The sequence below is a fragment of the Macaca mulatta genome, chromosome 2, assembly GCF_049350105.2.
Source record: "Macaca mulatta isolate MMU2019108-1 chromosome 2, T2T-MMU8v2.0, whole genome shotgun sequence".
NCBI lineage: Eukaryota > Metazoa > Chordata > Mammalia > Primates > Cercopithecidae > Macaca > Macaca mulatta.
In genome coordinates, this window is record NC_133407.1 from 97,388,292 (window position 1) to 97,409,263 (window position 20,972).

General features: G+C 39.5%; 1 protein-coding gene across 5 annotated transcripts in view; it reads right to left on the reverse strand.

Annotated features, from left to right (window-relative positions):
• The window catches only part of EHHADH (enoyl-CoA hydratase and 3-hydroxyacyl CoA dehydrogenase), a 71,586-nt gene that overhangs the window by 42,168 nt on the left and 8,446 nt on the right, over window positions 1-20,972 (reverse strand). For 3 of the 5 annotated variants that reach the window (XM_015131415.3, XM_077990333.1, NM_001257492.1), the window contains 1 exon segment: window positions 3,480-3,652. The exons of 1 other annotated variant lie outside the window; for it this stretch is intronic. In XM_015131415.3, the coding sequence (XP_014986901.3) occupies window positions 3,480-3,542 (63 nt within the window). In that variant the 5' untranslated portion in view covers window positions 3,543-3,652. 5 annotated transcript variants of the gene reach the window in all.

Sequence of the window (20,972 nt, forward strand, 5' to 3'; positions counted from 1 at the left end):
GCAATATTAATAAAGAACTGATTCATGCTACAACGTGGATGAACCTTGAAAACATGCTAAAAACAAAGTCAATCACAGGAGACCACATATTGTATGATTCTGTTTATATGAAATATCCAGAATAGGCAAATCTATAGAGACAGAAAGTAGATTAGTGGGTGTTTAGGATAGCAGGAGAAGGTGATGGAGGATTACCGCTAAAAGTTACAAGGTTTCTTTTTGGGGTGATAAAATGTTCTAAAATTTACTATGATAATGGTTGCACAACTCTGAGAATATACTCATATACCATTGGATTGTACACTTTAATTATATGGTATGCAAATTACATCTCAAAAAGACTGTTTTTTTTTTAAAGAAAGTCAGACAGTAATCTCAGTCCAGACAAGAAGGTGAGCTTGAGTCCTTCATGACATTGCCTTTCTTGGCCATTCCATTTAAAAGTGGCTAAGGATCTGTTAGCCATTTACAGGTACAAGGGTGAGAAGAGGGTACTTAAATGCAGACTGCCATTTGCCCAGATTGTAATTTCAGCAGTTCCAAAACACCTCACATATGTGAGGTCTCTCTTACATGAGGTTTTCCTAACAGTCAATCACCATTCTTTCTATCACTGCCCATCTCTACCTCTTTACTTATTGCTAGAAACTCAGATCTGCACTCAGGGTGCAGAAGGTTATGGTAAGAGGGATACAGAAAAGGAGCACTTAGGACATATATGTGTATTTATTTATAAGCATTTATAAAACTTAAAACACCATTGGGAAATGGTTAAATAAATACTTGTATAGCTATATGATCGAATATTATGCCACCACTTACAATGATTTTTTTTTTTTTTTTTTTTTTTGAGACAGAGTTTCGCTCTTGTTGCCCAGGCTGGAGTGCAATGGTGCAATCTCGGCTCACTGCAACTTCCGTCTCCCGGGTTCAAGTGATTCTCCTGCCTCAGCCTCCTGAGTAGCTGGGATTACAGGCATGTGCCACCACGCCCAGCTAATTTCGTATTTTTAGTAAAGACGGGGTTTCTCCATGTTGGTCAGGCTGGTCTTGAACTCCTGACCTCAGGTGATCCGCCTGCCTCAGCCTCCCAAAGTGTTGGGATTACAGGCGTGAGTCACTGTGCTCAGGCTATAATGATATTTTTAAAGAATATTTACCAGAAGATTAACATGATTTCTCTTCAGAAGCCACAGAGGTCAGAAGGCATGAAATGACATATACAAAGTGCTGAAAGAAAACAACTGTCAGTCAAGAATTCTATATTGAACAAAACTATCCTTTGAAAATGAAGGCAAAATTAACACATTTCTAGATAAAGAAAAACTGATGTTTTGTTGGTATATTTGCCCTATAAGAAATACTTCAGGCTGTAATGAAAAGACACTAGACAGTAACTTGAATTCACATGAAGAAATAAAGAACACTGATAAAGAGTAACTACATGGGTAAACAGAAAAGAGAGTAATAATGTATTTTTCACTTGTAATTCTTCTTTTTCTTATCTGATTTAGGACCACTGTGTAAAGCAATAATGATAAATCTATGTTAAGCGGTACATAACTTATAAAGATATAACTTGTGACAATAATAGCATAAAGGGGCAAGTCATGGAGGCTACAGAGGAGCAAATTTTTTGTATATTATTAAAATTCAGTAATAATCTGAACCAGATTGTCATAAATTAAGATGCTAATTGTAATCACCAAGTTAACCACCACTAAGAAAATAACTAAAAATATATATAGTAAAATAAACAGCAAGAAAGTTACAAGGGTACACTTTTCCATTTAACACAAATGCAAGCAGTAACGGAAGAATTGAACAAAAAAACCAAAAAGCATAGAAAACAAATAGCAAAATGGCAGAAGTATGTTCTTCCTTATCAGTAATTACATTAAATATAAGTGTATTAAGTTCTCTAATCAAAAGACAGAGATTGGCAGAGTAAAGAATATGTAATAATGGGTTAAATATGATAGTATAAAAATACAGTATAAACTAAATACAATAAAAACCCAAATGTGGTTTTTTTGGTTGTTGTTTGTTTTGAGATGGAGACTCGTTCTGTCACCAGGCTGGAGTGCAATGGCGCGATCTCAGCTTACTGCAACCTCCACCTCCCAGGTTCAAGTGATTCTCCTGCCTCAGCCTCCTGAGTAGCTGGGACTACAGGCGCATGCCAGCATGCCCAGCTAATTTTTGTATCTTTAGTAGCGACGGGGTTTCATCATGTTGGCCAGGATGGTCTCGATCTCCTGACCTTGTGATCTGCCCAGCTCAGCCTCTCAAAGTGCTGGGATTACAGGCACGAGCCACCGCACTGGCCAATGTCCTTTTTTTTTAAAGGATGTTTTTCAAAGGAAAAAGAAACTAAGAAAAAAATTACATACAAAAAAGACTAGAATGAAATAGAATGTTAATAGGGGTTATTTCTGAACTGTGAGTTTATTATGATTTTAGTTTACATCTGTATACTTTCTTATGTTTTCTAGTTTAGTAGAATAATGAACATTATTTTTATCATTAGAAAAATATATTAATTACAAAAATGCTACCATTATATATACCGCGATACGCAGTGGTATCATAGACCTCATCTAACTTGTCTAATAGCCTAAATTAAATCTATTTCCAGAAATTTCCCCATATTTACTAGTTTTGTGCCATTTTCCAATAGAAATTCATCTTATTAGGTACTGATAATTATAAGGGACCATGAAACAGAAATCTTTGAGTTATCAAAGAAGTATTTAAATGTATACTTAGAAGTGACAGCCAACATATTTAATACGTCATACTGCATGAGCACTGCATCAGTGAAACCTGATATGGGTCATAGTACTGGAGGTAGAGTCTTGGGGCTCTCTATTGACTCAGGAGTTCCCCTATAGTTGATGGATCATAGAAAGGCCCTAGGGCTAAGGTTAAGGGAAATAAGGAGACAGAGGGCTCACAGTAGCAGGTGTTTACTTACCAGAATGGAAGTGAAGTGTTTGAACATTTTAACAATTAGTACCATTGTACTGGTACATAACAGCTGAAGTGGTTAATCAGGAAGCTAAGCATTCAAAACTATCACCTCTGGGCTGGGTCCAGTGCTCATGCCTGTAATCCAAGCACTTTGGGAAGCTGAGGCAGGTGGTCACCTGAGGTCAGGAGTTTGAGACCAGCCTGGTCAACATGGTGAAACCCTGTCTCTACTAAAAATACAAAAATTTGCTGGGCATGGTAGCGTGTCTGTAGTCCCAGCTTCTCAGGAGGCTGAGGCAGGAGAACTGCTTGAACTCGGGAGGTGGAGGTTGCAGGGAATCGAGATCACACCACTGCACTCCAGTCTGGAAGACAGAGTGAGACTCCATCTCAAAAGATAAATAAATAAAATAAAATAATAACCTCTAATACGTATGACTACATTTAGAGTTTGCCCTAAAGAAAAGCCCCACACATCAGCCACTATATAGAGCCTTGGTTGTTACCTCTGTATGGGCAATCCTATAGTGACAGCCCAGGGCCAGCTCTAGTCCCCCTCCAAAAGCCATGCCTTGGATTGCTGCCACCACAGGCTTCACATTTCTCTGTATTTCATCTACTACATGTCCCAGTGTTAAGCCAAATGTCCTAGGAGCACTGAAGCCATGAATATCAGCACCTAAGGGCACAAAGACAAGGAGAAAACAGAGTTGAGAAATACATGGGCATTGTTATATAGCAATAAGTTACCTGATACTCTTTAAAAATTTTTTTAATTTCTTTTATTTATTTCTTAATTTTTTTTTAAGAGTTCCTGATGACTCTTAAAAAGTCTCAGACCTCTTTGGGCCCTTACACTTCATCCTTGGCTGAAAACAAGTATATTGGAGAATGTAGAATGCTATGAGAGAAAATCCTCAAATCTTTACCAGAAATTCTGTAATTTTCTAAAATCTATCTTTCCATATAGTAAGTAGTAATTCTATCTTTAAAAAAATTAAGAATCTCAGAAAAGGGGAATAGAGATTCTCCTCCAAAGATCATTATTCTGAGATTGAGTCAGCCCCTCTCATTTTCGTATATGTGATATTGTTAATCAACCCTATTCACAGCAACTTAGCTTCATATCTTTGTTAAGGGCATGAGTCATTACAATATCAAATATCAGGGTAACATATATACATATTTATGAGTTATATGTTAGTCAATCAGCTTAGAATTATGTTTTTGTAATAGATTTTTATCTTCAATAAAAATAATATTTATTGGCCGGGTGTGGTGGCTCATGCCTGTAATCCCAGCACTTTGGGAGGCTGAGGCGGGCAGATCACTTGAGGTCTGGAGTTTGAGACCATCCTGGCTAACATGGTGAAACCCCGTCTCTACTAAAACATACAAAAAATTAGCTGGGCATGGTGGCGGGTGTCTGTAGTCCCAGCTTCTCAGGAGGCTGAGGCAGGAGAATGGTGTGAACCCGGGAACCAGAGCTTGCAGTGAGCCAAGATTGCATCACGGCCCTCCAGCCTGAGTGACAGAGAAAGACTCCGTCTCAAAAAAATAAATAAATAAAATAAAAATAATATTTATTGCTTTTCCTGATTATAAAAATAACATATATTATGGAAAACTTGAAAACCACACAAAATTAAAAAGAACATGAAGATCACCCTAAATATCACCATACAGCCATAATTTAATATTTTGGGGAATTCTTAGTTTTTTTCCACATGAGTGAGTGGGCATTACCACCTGAGCTCTGCCTTCTGTCAGATTAGTAGTGGCATTAAATTCCCACAGGAGCGTGAACCCTATTGTGAACTGCACAAGTAAGGGATCTAGGTTGTGCTCTCCTTATGAGAATCTAATGCCTGATGATCTGAGGTGAAACAGTTTCATCCCCGAACCATCCCTGTCCCCCTACTCTCCCAGGACTGCACCCCCACCCCCTACCCCTGTCCATGGAAAAACTGTCTTCCATGAAACCAGTCCCTGGTACCAAAAAGGTTGAGGACAGCTGATTTAGAGCATACTGTAAAATCATTTTTATATTTTCCTATTTTCATATAATATTATACATAGTAAGCTTTTTTCCTACAGCATTATCTATTCCTTGAAAACACTAGGCCAAGCATGGTGGCTCACACCTGTAATCCCAGCACTGTGGGAGGCCGAGGTGGGTGAATCAAGAGGTTGGGAGATCGAGACCATCCTGGCAAACACAGTGAAACCCTGTCTCTACTAAAAATACCAAAAAAATTAGCCAGGTGTGGTGGCGAGCACCTATAGTCCCAGCTACTCAGGAGGCTGAGGCAGGAGAATGGAGGAACCTGGGAGCCAGAGCTTGCAGTGGGCCGAGATTGCGCCACTGCACTCCAGGCTGGGTGACAGAGCAAGACTCCATCTAAAAAAAAATTAAAATTAAAATTAAAAAAAAAAAAACCCCGTTGGGCACACCCAAGATGGCCGAATAGGAACAGCTCCAGCCTCCAGCTCCCAGTGTGAGTGACACAGAAGACAGATGATTTCTGCATTTTCAACTGAGGTACCAGGTTCATCTCAATGGGGAGTGCTGGACAATCAGTGCTAGTCAGCTGGTGCAGCCCGACCAGTGAGAGCTGAAGAAATCGCCTCACCTAGAAAGTGCAAGGGGGAAGGGAATCTCTTTGCCTAGCCAAGGGAAACTGAGACACACAACACCTGGAAAATCGGGTAACTCCCACCCTGATACTGCGCTTTACCAAGTGTCTTAGCAAATGGCACACCAAGAGATTATATCCCACACCTGGCCCGGAGGGTCCCACACCTACGAAGCCTCCCTCATTGCTAGCACAGAAATCTGAGATCTAACTGCAAGGTGGCAGCAAGGCTGGGGGACGGGCACCCACCATTGCTGAGGCCCAAGTAGGTAAACAAAGCCACTGGGAAGCTCGAATTGGGTGGAGCCCACTGCAGCACAAGGAGGTCGGCCTGCCTCTGTAGACTACTCCTCTGGGGACAGGGCATAGCTAAACAAAAAGCAGCAGAAACCTCAGCAGAGGTAAATGCCCCTGTCTGATAGCTTTGAAGAGAGCAGTGGATCTCCCAGCATGGAGGTTGAGATCTAAGAACGGACAGACTGCCTGCTCAAGTGGGTCCCTGACCCCTGAGTAGCCTAACTGAGAGACATCCCCCACTAGGTACAGACTGACACCTCACACCTCACACGGTGGGGTACACCCCTGAGACGAAGCTTCCAGAACAAGAATGAGACAGCAACACTCGCTGTTCAGCAATATTCTTTTTTTTTTTTTTTTTTTTTTGAGACGGAGTCTCGCTCTGTCGCCCAGGCTGGAGTGCAGTGGCCGCATCTCAGCTCACTGCAAGCTCTGCCTCCCGGGTTCATGCCATTCTCCTGCCTCAGCCTCCCGAGTAGCTGGGACTACAGGCACCCGCCACCTCACCCGGCTAGTTTTTTTTTTGTATTTTTTAGTAGAGACGGGGTTTCACCGTATTAGCCTGGCTGGTCTCGATCTCCTGACCTTGTGATCTGCCCGTCTCGGCCTCCCAAAGTGCTGCGATTACAGGCTTGAGCCACCGCGCCCGGCCCTGTTCAGCAATATTCTATCTTCTGCAGCCTCCACTGCTGATACCCAGGCAAACAGGGTCTGGAGTGGACCTCAAGCAAACTCCAACAGACCTACAGCTGAGGGTCCTGACTGTTAGAAGGAAAACTAACAAACAGAAACGACACCCACACCAAAACCCCATCAGTACATCACCATCATCAAAGACCAAAGGTAGATAAAACAACAAAGATGGGGAAAAAGCAGTGCAGAAAAGTTGGAAATTCAAAAAATCAGAGCACATCTCCCCCCTCCAAAGGAACGCAGCTCATCGCCAGCAATGGAACAAAGCTGGACGGAGAATGACTTTGACGAGTTGAGAGAAGAAGGCTTCAGTCAATCAAACTTCTCAGAGCTAAAGGAGGAACTACGTACCCAGTGCAAAGAAACTAAAAACCTTCAAAAAAGAATGGATGAATGGATAATTAGAATAACCAATGCAGAGAAGACCTTAAAAGAACTGATAGAGATGAAAACCATAACATGAGAAATACATGACAAATGCACAAGCTTCAGTAACTGAGTCGATCAACTGGAAGAAAGAGTATCAGCGATTGAAGACTAAATGAATGAAACAAAACAAGAACAGAAGTGTGGAGAAAAAAGAGTAAAAAGAAATGAACAAAGCCTCCAAGAAATATGGGATTATGTGAAAAGACCAAATCTACGTCTGATTGGTGTGTCTGAAAGTGACGGGGAAAATGGAACCAAGTTGGAAAACACTCTGCAGCATATCATTCAGGAGAACTTCCCCAACCTAGTAAGGCAGGCCAACATTCAAATTCAGGAAATACAGAGAATGCCACAAAGATACTCCTCAAGAAGAGCAACTCCAAGACACATAATTGTCAGATTCATCAAAGTTGAAATGAAGGAAAAAATGTTAAGGGCAGCCAGACAGAAAGGTCGGGTTACCCACAAAGGGAAGCCCATCAGACTAACAGCAGATCTCTCAGCAGAAACTCTCCAAGCCAGAAGAGAGTGGGGGCCAATATTCAACATTCTTAAAGAAAAGAATTTTAAACCCAGAATTTCATATCCAGCCAAACTAAGTTTCATAAGTGAAGGAGAAATAAAATCCTTTACAGACAAGCAAATGCTTAGAGATTTTGTCACCACCAGGCCTGCCCCATGAGAGATCCTGAAGGAAGCACTAAACATGGAAAGGAACAATAGGTACCAGCCATTGCAAAAACATGTCAAAATGTAAAGTCCATCGATGCTAGGAAGAAACTGTATCAACTAGCGAGCAAAATAACCAGCTAATATCATAATGACAGGATCAAGTTCACACATAACAATATTAACTTTAAATGTAAATGGACTAAATGGTCCAATTAAAAGACACAGGCTGGCAAATTGGATAAAGAGTCAAGACCCATCAGTTTACTATATTCAGGAGACCCATCTCACATGCAGACACACATAGGCTCAAAATAAAGGGATGGAGGAACATCTACCAAGCAAATGGAAAACAAACAAACAAACAAAAAAAGCAGGCACTGCAATCCTAGTCTCTGATAAAACAGACTTTAAACCATCAAAGATCAAAAGAGACAAAGAAGGCCATTACATAATGGTAAAGGGATCAATTCATCAGCAAGAGCTAACTATCCTAAATATATATGCACCCAATACAGGAGCACCCAGATTCATAAAGCAAGTCCTTAGAGGCTTACAAAGAGACTTAGACTCCCATACAATAATAATGGGAGACTTTAACACCCCACTGTCAACGTTAGATAGATCAACGAGACAGAAAGTTAACAAGGATATCCAGGAATTGAACTCAACTCTGCACCAAGCAGACCTAATAGACATCTACAGAACTCTCCACCCCAAATCAACAGAATATACACTCTTCTCAGTACCACATTACACTTATTCCAAAACTGACCACATAGTTGGAAGTAAAGCACTCCTCAGCAAATGTAAAAGAACAGAAATTATAACAAACTGTCTCTCAGACCACAGTGCAACTAAACTAGAACTCAGGACTAAGAAACTCAATCAAAACCGCTCAACTACATGGAAACTGAACAACCTGCTCCTGAATGACTACTGGGTACATCAAGAAATGAAGGCAGAAATAAAGATGTTCTTTGAAACCAATGAGAACAAAGACACAACATACCAGAATCTCTGGGATACATTTAAAGCAGTGTGTAGAGGGAAATTTATAGCACTAAATGCCCACAAGAGAAAGCAGGAAAGATCTAAAATTGACACTCTAACATCACAATTAAAAGGACTAGAGAAGCAAGAGCAAACACATTCAAAAGCTAGCAGAAGGCAAGAAATAACTAAGATCATAGCAGAACTGAGGGAGATAGAGACACAAAAAACCCTCCAAAAAATCAATGAATCCAGGAGTTGGTTTTTTGAAAAGATCAACCAAATTGATAGACCACTAGCAAGACTAATAAAGAAGAAAAGAGAGAAGAATCAAATCGACGCAATAAAAAATGATAAAGGGGATATCACCACCGACCCCACAGAAATACAAACTACCATCAGAGAATACTATAAACACCTCTACGCAAATAAACTAGAAAACCTAGAAGAAATGGATAATTTCCTGGACACTTACAGTACCCCAAGACTAAACCAGGAAGAAGTTGAATCCCTGAATAGATGAATAGCAGGCTCTGGAATTGAGGCAACAATTAATAGCCTACCAACCAAAAAAAATCCAGGACCAGACGGATTCACAGCCAAATTCTACCAGAGGTACAAGGAGGAGTTGGTACCATTCCTTCTGAAACTATTCCAATCAACAGAAAAAGAGGGAATCCTCCCTAACTCATTTTACGAGGCCAACATCATCCTGATACCAGAGCCTGACAGAGATACAACAAAGAAAGACAATTTTAGACCAATATCCCTGATAAACATCAATGCAAAAATCCTCAAGAAAATACTGGCAAACCAAATCCGCAGCACATCAAAAAGCGTATCCTCCATGATCAAGTGGGCTTCATCCCTGGGATGCAAGGCTGGTTCAACATACGCAAATCAATAAACATAATCCAGCATATAAACAGAACCAAAGACAAAAACCAAATGATTATCTCAATAGATGCAGAAAAGGCCTTTGACAAAATTCAACAGCCCTTCATGCTAAAAACTCTCAATAAATTCGGTATTGATGGAACGTATCTCAAAATAATAAGAGCTATTTATGACAAACCCACAGCCAATATCATACTGAATGGGCAAAAACTGGAAGCATTCCCTTTGAAAACTGGCAGAAGACAGGGATGCCCTCACTCACCACTCCTATTCAACATAGTGTTGGAAGTTCTGGCTAGGGCAATCAGGCAAGAGAAAGAAATCAAGGGTATTCAGTTAGGAAAAGAAGAAGTCAAACTGTCCCTGTTTGCAGATGACATGATTGTATATTTAGAAAAGCCCATCGTCTCAGCCCAAAATCTCCTTAAGCTGATAAGCAATTTCAGCAAAGTCTCAGGATACAAAATCAACGTGCAAAAATCACAAGCATTCTTATACACCAGTAACAGACAAACAGAGAGCCAAATCATGAATGAACTTCCATTCACAATAGCTTCAAAGAGAATAAAATACCTAGGAATCCAACTTACAAGGGATGTAAAGGACCTCTTCAAGGAGAACTACAAACCACTGCTCAGTGAAATCAAAGAGGACACAAACAAATGGAAGAACATACCATGCTCATGGATAGGAAGAATCAATATCGTGAAAATGGCCATACTGCCCAAGGTAATTTATAGATTCAATGCCATCCCCATTAAGATACCAATGACTTTCTTCACAGAATTGGAAAAACTGCTTTAAAGTTCATATGGAACCAAAAAAGAGCCCGCATTGCCAAGACAATCCTAAGCAAAAAGAACAAAGCTGGAGGCATCATGCTACCTGACTTCAAACTATACTACAAGGTTACAGTAAACAAAACAGCATGGTACTGGTACCAAAACAGAGATATAGACCAATGGAACAGAACAGAGTCCTCAGAAATAATACCACACATCTACAGCCATCTGATCTTTGACAAACCTGAGAAAAACAAGAAATGGGGAAAGGATTCCCTATTTAATAAATGGTGCTGGGAAAATTGGCTAGCCATAAGTAGAAAGCTGAAACTGGATCCTTTCCTTACTCCTTATATGAAAATTAATTCAAGATGGATTAGAGACTTAAATATTAGACCTAATACCATAAAAACCCTAGAAGAAAACCTAGGTAATACCATTCAGGACATAGGCATGGGCAAGGACTTCATGTGTAAAACACCAACAGCAATGGCAACAAAAGCCAAAATTGACAAATGGGATCTAATTAAACTAAAGAGCTTCTGCACAGCAAAAGAAACTACTATCAGAGTGAACAGGCAACCTACAGAATGGGAGAAAATTATTACAATCTACTCTTCTGACAAAGTGCTAATATCCAGAACCTATAAAGAACTCAATCAAATCTACAAGAAAAAAACAAACAACCTCATCAAAAAGTGGGCAAAGGATATGAACAGACACTTCTCAAAAGAAGACATTCATACAGCCAACAGACACATGAAAAAATGCTCATCATCACTGGCCATCAGAGAAATGCAAATCAAAACCACAATGAGATACCATCTCACACCAGTTAGAATGGCAATCATTAAAAAATCAGGAAACAACAGGTGCTGGAGAGGATGTGGAGAAATAGGAACACTTTTACACTGTTGGTGGGACGGTAAATTAGTTCAACCACTGTGGAAAACAGTGTGGCGATTCCTCAAGGATCTAGAACTAGAAATACCATTTGACCCAGCCATCCCATTACCGGGGATACACCCAAAGGATTTTAAGTCATGCTGCTATAAAGACACATGCACACATATGTTTATTGCGGCACTATTCACAATAGCAAAGACTTGGAATCAACCCAAATGTCCATCAGTGACAGACTGGATTAAGAAAATGTGGCACAGGCCGGGCGCGGTGGCTCAAGCCTGTAATCCCAGCACTTTGGGAGGCCGAGACGGGCGGATCATGAGGTCAGGAGATCGAGACCATCCTGGCTAACACGGTGAAACCCTGTTTCTACTAAAAAAATACAAAAAACTAGCCGGGCGAAGTGGCGGGCACCTGTAGTCCCAGCTACTTGGGAGGCTGAGGCAGGAGAATGGCGTGTACCCGGGAGGCGGAGCTTGCAGTGAGCTGAGATCCGGCCACTGCACTCCAGCCTGGGCGACAGAGCATGACTCCGTCTCAAAAAAAAAAAAAAAAAAAAATGTGGCACATATACACCATGGAATACTATGCAGCCATAAAAAAGGATGAGTTTGTGTCCTTTGTAGGGACGTGGATGCAGCTGGAAACCATCATTCTCAGCAAACTATCGCAAGAACAGAAAACCAAATACCGCATGTTCTCACTCATAGGTGGGAATTGAACAATGAGATCACTTTGACACAGGAAGGGGAGCATCACACACCGGGTCCTATTGTGGGGTGGGGGTAGGGGGAGGGATAGCATTAGGAGCTACACCTAATGTAAATGATGAGTTAATGGGTGAAGCATCAACATGGCACATGTATACATATGTAACAAACCTGCACGTCGTACACATGTTCCCTAGAACTTAAAGTATAAAAAAAAACAACAAAAAAAAAAAACCCACTAAGCTTGGTACAAGTTTTAAAAATTAATTATTTTATATCTAGCCTATTCATCTTTTTTTCTCTTTTCGCTACCTGTTCCTCATCTAGCAGTGATCCACGAGTTATGCTTTTTTCTTACCAATTCATTATATTTCACTCTCTAGTACAGTGTTTTGTTTTGTGTTTTCAATTCCTTTTGGTTCTAGAGAAACAAAATCAATTTCAATCTAAGTCTCAAGCCTATCATTCCTGTAGCTTTAGATTGAGATGGTTTTTTAGATAATAACAGAAATAAACAGTTATTGGATAAATGCATCAAGCACTGTGCTAAGCAGTTTCATATACTGTCTCATTTAATTTTCATAACACCTAAGTAAAGCAGCATAACAATTCCCATTTTACAGGTAAGGAAGTTAATGCTTTGAGGCAAGTGACTACTTCAGACATATGACTAATAACTTGTGGAATAGGGATTTAAACTTAGGTAATTTGACTACAAACCCCACATTCTTAAAAGCTATACTATATTCTTCTACTTATAGCAGAAGGTTAGTATCCCAATTTTTGGAAAACCAAAGCACAGTGTAGTGATTTCACTTTTTAATTATTTCCAGCACACCAAAATCCAATTAACTTTGGGATATTGATTTTATATCCAGCAAAACAGCTAAATTTTCTTATGAATTCTAACAATTTTAATAGATTATTTTGATTTTCTACAAACATTATTGTATCTTCTGAATAATTAAGTTTTGTTCCTTCTTTTTCATTCCTTATACCTTTTCTTTCTTTTACTAGCTTTACTGGGTTATCAAAAACCTTGAATACAATGCAAAAGAAATGGTGAGAGCAGTCAGCTTTGTCTTGTTCCTTTCTCATAAGGAAAGCTTTCAATTCGCCATTTTGTTGGTTTCCTGTAGATTTTTCAAAATGGATACCTTTTGCCTGATTACGGCATTTTCTTTATGTACCTCATTTACTAAGAATGTTTCTTCGTAATGCACGTCAAATATTACAGAATTTTTTCTACATCTCGACATAATCATATAATTTTTCTTTTTAATCTTTAATGGGATGAATTTCATTAATCTAGTGTTCAACCAATCTGATATTTCTAGGACAAAAGTGATATATTATACTTTTTATATGTTGTTAGAGTCAGCTTCACAATACACTAAGATTATTTAAAATTATTTTTATAGATTCAGGGGGTACATGTACAGGTTTGTTACACAGATATATTGCATAATGGTGAGGTTTGGGTTTTTGGTGTGCCTATCACCCAAACAGTGAACGCTGTGTCACTTGGTAACTTTTCAACCCTCACCCCAACCTCCTTGCCCTTTTGAAGGTGCCTGTGTATATTATTTCCCTCTGTGTGTCCATGTGTTCCCATTGTTTAGCTCTCCCTTTATTTCCCTGACAGTTATTCCTTCATAATAGCTCCCACTTATAAGTGAGAATATGTGGTATTTGATTTTCTATTTCTGAGCTATTTTACTTAGGATAATGGCCTAAGTAAAGACGTAATATCATTCTTTTTTATGGCTGTGTAGTATGCTATGGTTTTCTTTATCTAATCAACCATTGATAGACTCTTGGGTTGATTCCATGACTTTGCTATCATTAACAGTGCTGTGATAAACATATGAGTATAGTTATCTTTTGATATAATAATTTATGTTCCTTTGGATGGATCTCCAGTAGTTGGATTGCTGGGTCAAATGATAGTTCTGTTTTTAATTCTTTGAGAAATCTCCATACTGTTTTTCCATAAAGGTTGTACCAATTTCCATTCCAAATAACAGTGTATAAGCATTCCCTTTTCTCTGTATCCTTGCCAACATGTTCTTGTTTTACTTTTTAATAATAGCCACTCTAAGTGGTGTGAGATATCTCATTGCAGTTTTGATTTACATTTCTCTGATGATTTGTGATGTTGAGAATTTTTTCATGTTTATTGGCCACTTGTGTGTCTTGTTTTGGCAAATGTATATGTCCTATGTGTACTTCAAAAAAATTTTTTAAGTATATATAACCAAAAGACAATGTCCACTTTTTAATGGGGTAAATTGGTTTTTCCTTGCTGAGTTGTTTGAGTTCCTTATAGATTCTGGATATTAGTCCTTTGTCAGATGCATAGTTCGCAAATATTTTCTCCCATTCTGTAGGTTGTCTGTTTACTCTGCTGATTATTTCTTTTGCTGTGCAGAAGCTCTTAGTTTAATTAAGTCGCATTCGTCTATTTTTGTTTTTGTTGCATTTGAGGCCTTAGTCAAAAGTTATTTGCCTAGGCCAACGTCCAAAAGAGTTTTTCCTAAGTATTCATCCAGGTACTTCTTTGATTTCAGATCTTACACTTAAATCTTTAATCCATCTTGAATTAATTTTTGTATATGGTGTAAGATAGGGGTCCAGCTTCATTCTTCTGCATATGGCTCTCCAATTTTCCCAGCACCATTTACTGAATAGCATGTCCCTTCCCATTGCATATTTTTGTTGACTTGGAATGGAATACTATGCAGCCATAAAAAGGGATGAGATCATGTCCTCTGCAGGGACATGGATGAAGCTGGAAGCCATCATCCTCAGCAAACTAACACAGGAACAGAAAACCAAATACTGCATGTTCTCACTGATAAGTGGGAGTTGAACATTAGGAACACATGGACACAGAGAGGGGAACAACACACACCAGGGCCTGTTGGCGGGTTGGGAGGTGAAGGGGGGGAACTTAGAGGACAGGTCAATAGGTGCAGCAAACCACCATGCACATGTATACCTAAGTAACAAATCTGCACATTCTGTACATATATCCCATTTTTTTAAAAGAAATAATAATAATAATAAAAGGATTGGTACCAATTTGTCTTTGAATGTCTGGCAGAATTCTGCTGTGAATTCATCTGGTCCTGGACTTTTTCTTAGTTGGTAATTTACTGATCTGTTCTGGGTATGTAATTCTTCCTGATTTAAGCTAGAAGGGTTGCATTTTTTCAGGAATTTATCCATCTCTTCTAGGTTTTCTAGTTTATGTATGTAAAAGTGTTCATAGTAGCCTTGTATTTCAGTGGTGTCAACTGTAATATCTCCTGTTTCATTTCTTCATGAGGTTATTTGGATTTTCTCTCTTCTTGGTTAATCTTACTAATGGTCTATCATTTTTTTAAATCTTTTCAAAGAACCAGCTTTTTGTTTCATTTATCTTTCATATATTTTTGGGGGGTTGGTTCCACTTCATGTAGTTCTGCTCTGATCGTGGTTACTTCTTTTCTTCTGCTGGGTTTGGGTTTGGTTTGTTCTTGTTTCTCTAGTTCCTTGAGGCATTGTGACCTTACAACGTCAGTTTGTGCTCTTTCAGTCTTTTTGATACAGGCATTTAGGGATATGAACTTTCCTCTTAGCATTGCCTTTGCTGTATCCCAGAGGTATTGATATGTTGTATGATTATTGTCATTCAGTTCAAAAAATGTTTTCATTTCCATCTTTTGTTTTTGACCCAATGACCATTCAGGAGCAGGTTATTTAATTTCCATATATTTGCATGGTTGAAGGTTCCTTTTAGAGTTGATTCCCTGTTTTATTCCACTGCGGTCTGAGAGAGTGCTTGATATAATTTCAATTTCCTTAAATGTACTGAGGCTCATTTTGTGGTCTATAATACGGTCTATCTTGGAGAAAGTTCTATGCACAGTTGAATAGAATGTGTATTCTGTGGTTGATGGATGAAATGTTCTGTGTAAATCTGTTAAGTCCATTTGTTCCAAAGTATAGTTTGAATCCATTGTTTCTTTGTTGACTTTCTGTCTTGATGACCTGTCTAGTGCTGTCAGTGGAGTACTGAAGTCCCCCACTATTATTGTGTTGCTGTCTATCTCATTTCTTAGGTCTATTAGTAATTGTTTTATAAATTTAGGAGCTCCAGTGTTAGATGCACATATGTTTAGGATTGTGACATCTTCCTGTTGGACAATGCCTTTTACCATTATATCATGTCCCTCTTTGTCTCTTTTAACAGCTGTTGCTTTAAAGTTTGTTTTGTCTGATATAAGAATAGCTACCCCTGCTTGCTTTTAGTATCCATTTGCATGAAATGCCTTTTTCCACCCCTTTAAGTTTATGTAAGTGCTTATGTGTTCGGTGAGTCTCCTGAAAGCAGCGGATAGTTGGTTGGTGAGTTCTTATCCATCCTGCAGTTCTGGATATCTCAAGTGGAGTATTTAGGCCATTTACATTCAATGTTAGTATTGAGATGTGAGGTACCGTTGCCTTCATCATGCTATTTGTCACCTGTGTACCTTGGTTTCTTTGGTGTCTTGTTTTTTGCTTTTCAACTTGTATTTTTGTTTTATAGGTCCCGTGTAATTTATGTTTTAAAGAGGTTCTATTTTGATGTGTTTCCAGGATTTGTTTCAAGATTCAGAGCTCCTTTTAGCAGTTCTTACAGTGGTGGCTTGGTAATGGTGAATTCCCTCAGCATTTGTTTGTCTGAAAAAGACTGTATCTTTCCTTCATATAGGATGCTTAGTTTTGCTGAATAAAAAATTCTTGACTGACAATTGTTTTGTTTGATGGGGCTGCAGATAGAGAGCCCCATACCCTTCTAGCTTGTAAGGTTTCTGCTGACAAACCTGCTGTTAATATGATAGGTTTTCCTTTATAGGTTACTTGGTACTTTTGTCTCACATGTCTTAAGACTCTTTCCTTTGTCTTAACTTTAGATAACCTGAAGACAATATGCCCAGGTGATGAACTTTTTGCGATGAATTTCCCAGGTGTTCTTTGTGCTTCTTGTATTTAGATGTCTAGATTTCTAGCAAGCCCAGGCAAGTTTTCCTCAATTATTCCCCCAAATACATTTTCCAAACTTCTAGATTTCTGTTCTTCCTCCATGACACTCATTATTCTTAGGTTTGGTTGTTTAACATAATCCAAAACTTCTTGGAGGCTTTGTTCATATTTTCTTATTCTTTTTTGTCTTGTTGGATTGGATTAATTCAAAGACCTTGTCTTCAAGCTCTGAATTTCTTCCTTCTACTTGCTCAATTCTATTGCTGAGACTTTCCAGAGCATTTTGCATTTCTATAAGTGTATCCAGTGTTTCCTGAATTTTTGATTGTTTTTTCTTCATGCTATCCATTTCCTTGAATATTTCTCCCTTCACTTCTTGTATTGTTTTTTTTGTATTTCCTTGCATTGGGCTTTACCTTTCTCTGGTGCCTCCCTGATCAGCTTAATAACTAACCTCCTGAATTCTTTTTCAGGTAAATCAGGGATTTCTTCTTCGTTTGGATCCATTGCTGGTGAGTTAATGTGATTTTGGGGTGTGTTACAGAGCCTTGTTTTGTCATATTACCAGAGTTGGTTTTCTGGTTCCTTTTCATTAGGGTAGTCTCTGTCAGAGGGAAGGTCTAGGGCTGAAGGCTGTTGTTCAGATTCTTTTGTCCCATGGGGTGTTCTCTTGATGTAGTATTCTCCCCCTTTTCCTACAGATGTGGCTTCCTGAGAGCTGAGCTGGAGATTGTCGTCACTCTTCTGGATTTAGCCACCCAGAAAATCTACCAGGCTCTGGGCTGGTATTGGGGGTTGTCTGCACAGAGTCCTGTGATGTGAACTGTCTGTGGACATCCCTCAGCCAAGGATACCAGCACCTGTTCTGGTGGAGGTGGCAGGTGGGGTGAAATGGACTCTGTGAGGGTTCTTAGCTTCGGTGGTTTGATGCTCTATTTTTGTGCTGGTTGGCCTCCTGCTGGGAGGTGGCACTTTCCAGAGAGCATCAGCTGTGGTATTATGGAGAGGAACCGGTAGTGGATGGGGCCCTAGAACTCCCAAGAGTATATGCCCTTTGTCTTCAGCTACCAGGGTAGAAAAGGAAGGCCCATCAGGTGGGGGCAGAGCTAGGCATGTCTGAGCTGAGACTCTCCTTAGGCGGGTCTTTCTGTGGCTGCTGTGGGGGATTAAGGTGAGATTCCCCGGTCACTGGAGTCATGTACCTAAAAGGATTATGGCTGCCTCTGCTGAGTCATGTAGGTTGTAAGGGAAGTGGAGGAAAGTTGGCAGTCTCAGGCCTCACCCAGCTCCCACACAATCCAAGAGCCGGTCTCACTCCCCATATAACAGCACCAGGTCTGTTTCCAGGCAGTGGGCAAGCAGGGCTAACAACTTGCCCCAGGCTACCCACCTCCAAGCTGCATAAAGGCTTTAGTTTTTCCCCTGCCTGTGGAGTCTGCACTCCAGATTCACACCCTCCCCCGAGTTCTGGCCAGGAGGCTTCTAGACTAGTTCAAATTGTTACAAAATTCGGCTGGAGACTTCCTTCTCTCTGTGGTGTTTTCCCCAAGACTCTGGCCACCCTCTGAAAGGATCTCTATGATGTCAGGCAGGAACAGCCTGCTTAGGGACCCAGCAAGCTCCGAGGGCCTTTCCTGCTGCATCCTCTACCCCTGTATTTCATAAGGCTCTCTAAATTGACTCAGCTCCAGGTAAGGTAAGGATGTTCTCCCACAAACTAGACCTTCAGTTTCCCCAGTGGGGGTGTGTGTTCGGGAATGGAGGATCTCCCTTTCCCATTTCTGCAGTTTGGGCACTCACAGTATTTGGGATGTATCCTGTGTCCTGCAGGAGCAGTCTGCTTCTTTCAGAGGGTCTGTGGGTCCTCTTGGGATTCCTGATTTATTCCTGTAGTCATTCTGGAGCTAAAATTCACAATGTGAGCCTCTGCATGCTGCTCTGTCCATCCAAGTCAGAGCTGCAATCTAGTCCTGCCTCCCGTCCACCATGATGATCCTTAATCCTCATTATTATTATTTTTGTCTCAATCTCATTCAGTTCTGCTCAGATCTTTATTTCTTTTCTTCTGCTAGCTCTGGGTTTGGTTTGTTCTTGTTTTTCCAGTTCCTTGAGGTGCAACATCAGGTTGCAACTTTAAGATCTTTCTATATTTTAAAAAAATTTCTCCCTTGATTTCCTCATTTACCTAATGAACATTCAGGAGCAAGTTGTTTAGTTCCCATATATTTGTAGAGTTTTGAGAGTTCCTCTTGCTACTGATTTCTACTTTTATTCCACTATAATATGAAAAGATATTTGATGTGATTTAGATTTTTTTGAATTTGTTGAGATTTATGGCCAAACATATGATTTATTTTGGAGAATGTTCTATGCACAGAATGTCCCATGCACAAATAAGAAAAATGTGTATTTTGCAGTTGTTGCATAGAATGTTCTATAAATGTCTATTAGGTCCACTTGGTCTAAAGTCTAGTTTAAGTCCATAGTTTATTTGCTGATTTTCTGCCTTAATCATTGTCTAGTGCTGTCAGTGGGGTTTTGAAGTCTTCCCTTATTATTGTATTGCTGTCTATCTCTTTTCTTAGGTTAAGTAGTATTTGTTTTATAAATCTGGGTTGTCCATTTTGGGATGCATATATTTTTTAAGACAGCTATACCTTCTTCTTGTATTGAACCCTTTATCATTATATAATAAATTATTGTTGTTGATTTAAAATCTGCTTTATCTAACATAAGTATAGCTACTACTGCTCATTTTTGTTTTCTGTTTGCATGATGTATCTTTTTCCACTCCTTTGAGTTTATGTGTGTCTTTACCAAAGGGTGTCACTTGTGGGCAGAAAACGATTAGTTTCTTTTTTTTTTAATCCAATTTGCCAGTCTATATCTTTAAGAGGAGTATTTAGGCCATTTATGTTCAAGGTTAATATTGATATATGAGGTTTTGTTCCCGTCATAATGTTATTACCTAGTTGCTTTGTTGTCTCAATTTACACTAAGATTTTTATATCTACATTTATACATGAAATTAGCCTGTAATTTTTCTTTTCCATACTGTCCTTGTCAGGTGTTAGTATCAAGGGTATGCTGCCTCAAGAAATGAGTTGGGAAGTGTACTGAGTTGAATAGTGTTCACCCAGAAGCTGTGAGTGTGACATTTGGAAATAAGGTCTTTGCAGATGTCATCAAATTAAGATAAGGTCATGCTGGGTTAGGGTAGGCCTATTGAAGATCAGGAAAATTTAGACATGGAGGAAAGGAAGCCATGTGATTAAAGTGAGACTGGAGTGATGCATCCATAGGCCAAGGATTCCTAACAACCATAAGAAGCTAGAAGAGGCAAGGAATGACTCTTCCCTAAAGAAAATAGAGGAAGAATGACCCTGCTGATATCATGATTACAAACTTCTATCCTCCAGAGCTATGAGAGAATAGATTTCTGTTGTTTTTAGCCATTTAGTTTGTGGCAATTTGTTATGGTGCTCTAGGAAACTAATAGAGAAAGTGTCCCCACTTTTTTGATTCTCTAAAATGTTTATGTAAAATTGGAATATTTTCCTTGACTTTACAGTAGACCTTGCCAATGGAGTCTTCTGGGTCAAGTATTTACTTGGTGAGATTTTTGATTACTGATTGAATTTCTTTAACGATTACAGAACTATTTGGGTTTTCTATTTCTTCTTGAGTTAATTTTGAGAAGTCATTTTTTACATGTTCATAATATTTTCATTATCTTTTTTTTTTTTTTTTTTTTTTTTGAGATGGAGTCTCGCTCTGTCGCCCAGGCTGGAGTGCAGTGGCGCGATCTTGGCTCACTGCAAGCTCCGCCTCCCGGGTTCACGCCATTCTCCTGCCTCAGCCTCCCGAGTAGCTGGGACTACAGGTGCCCACAACCGCGCCCGGCTAATTTTTTGTATTTTTAGTAGAGACGGGGTTTCACCGTGGTCTCGATCTCCTGACCTTGTGATCCGCCCGCC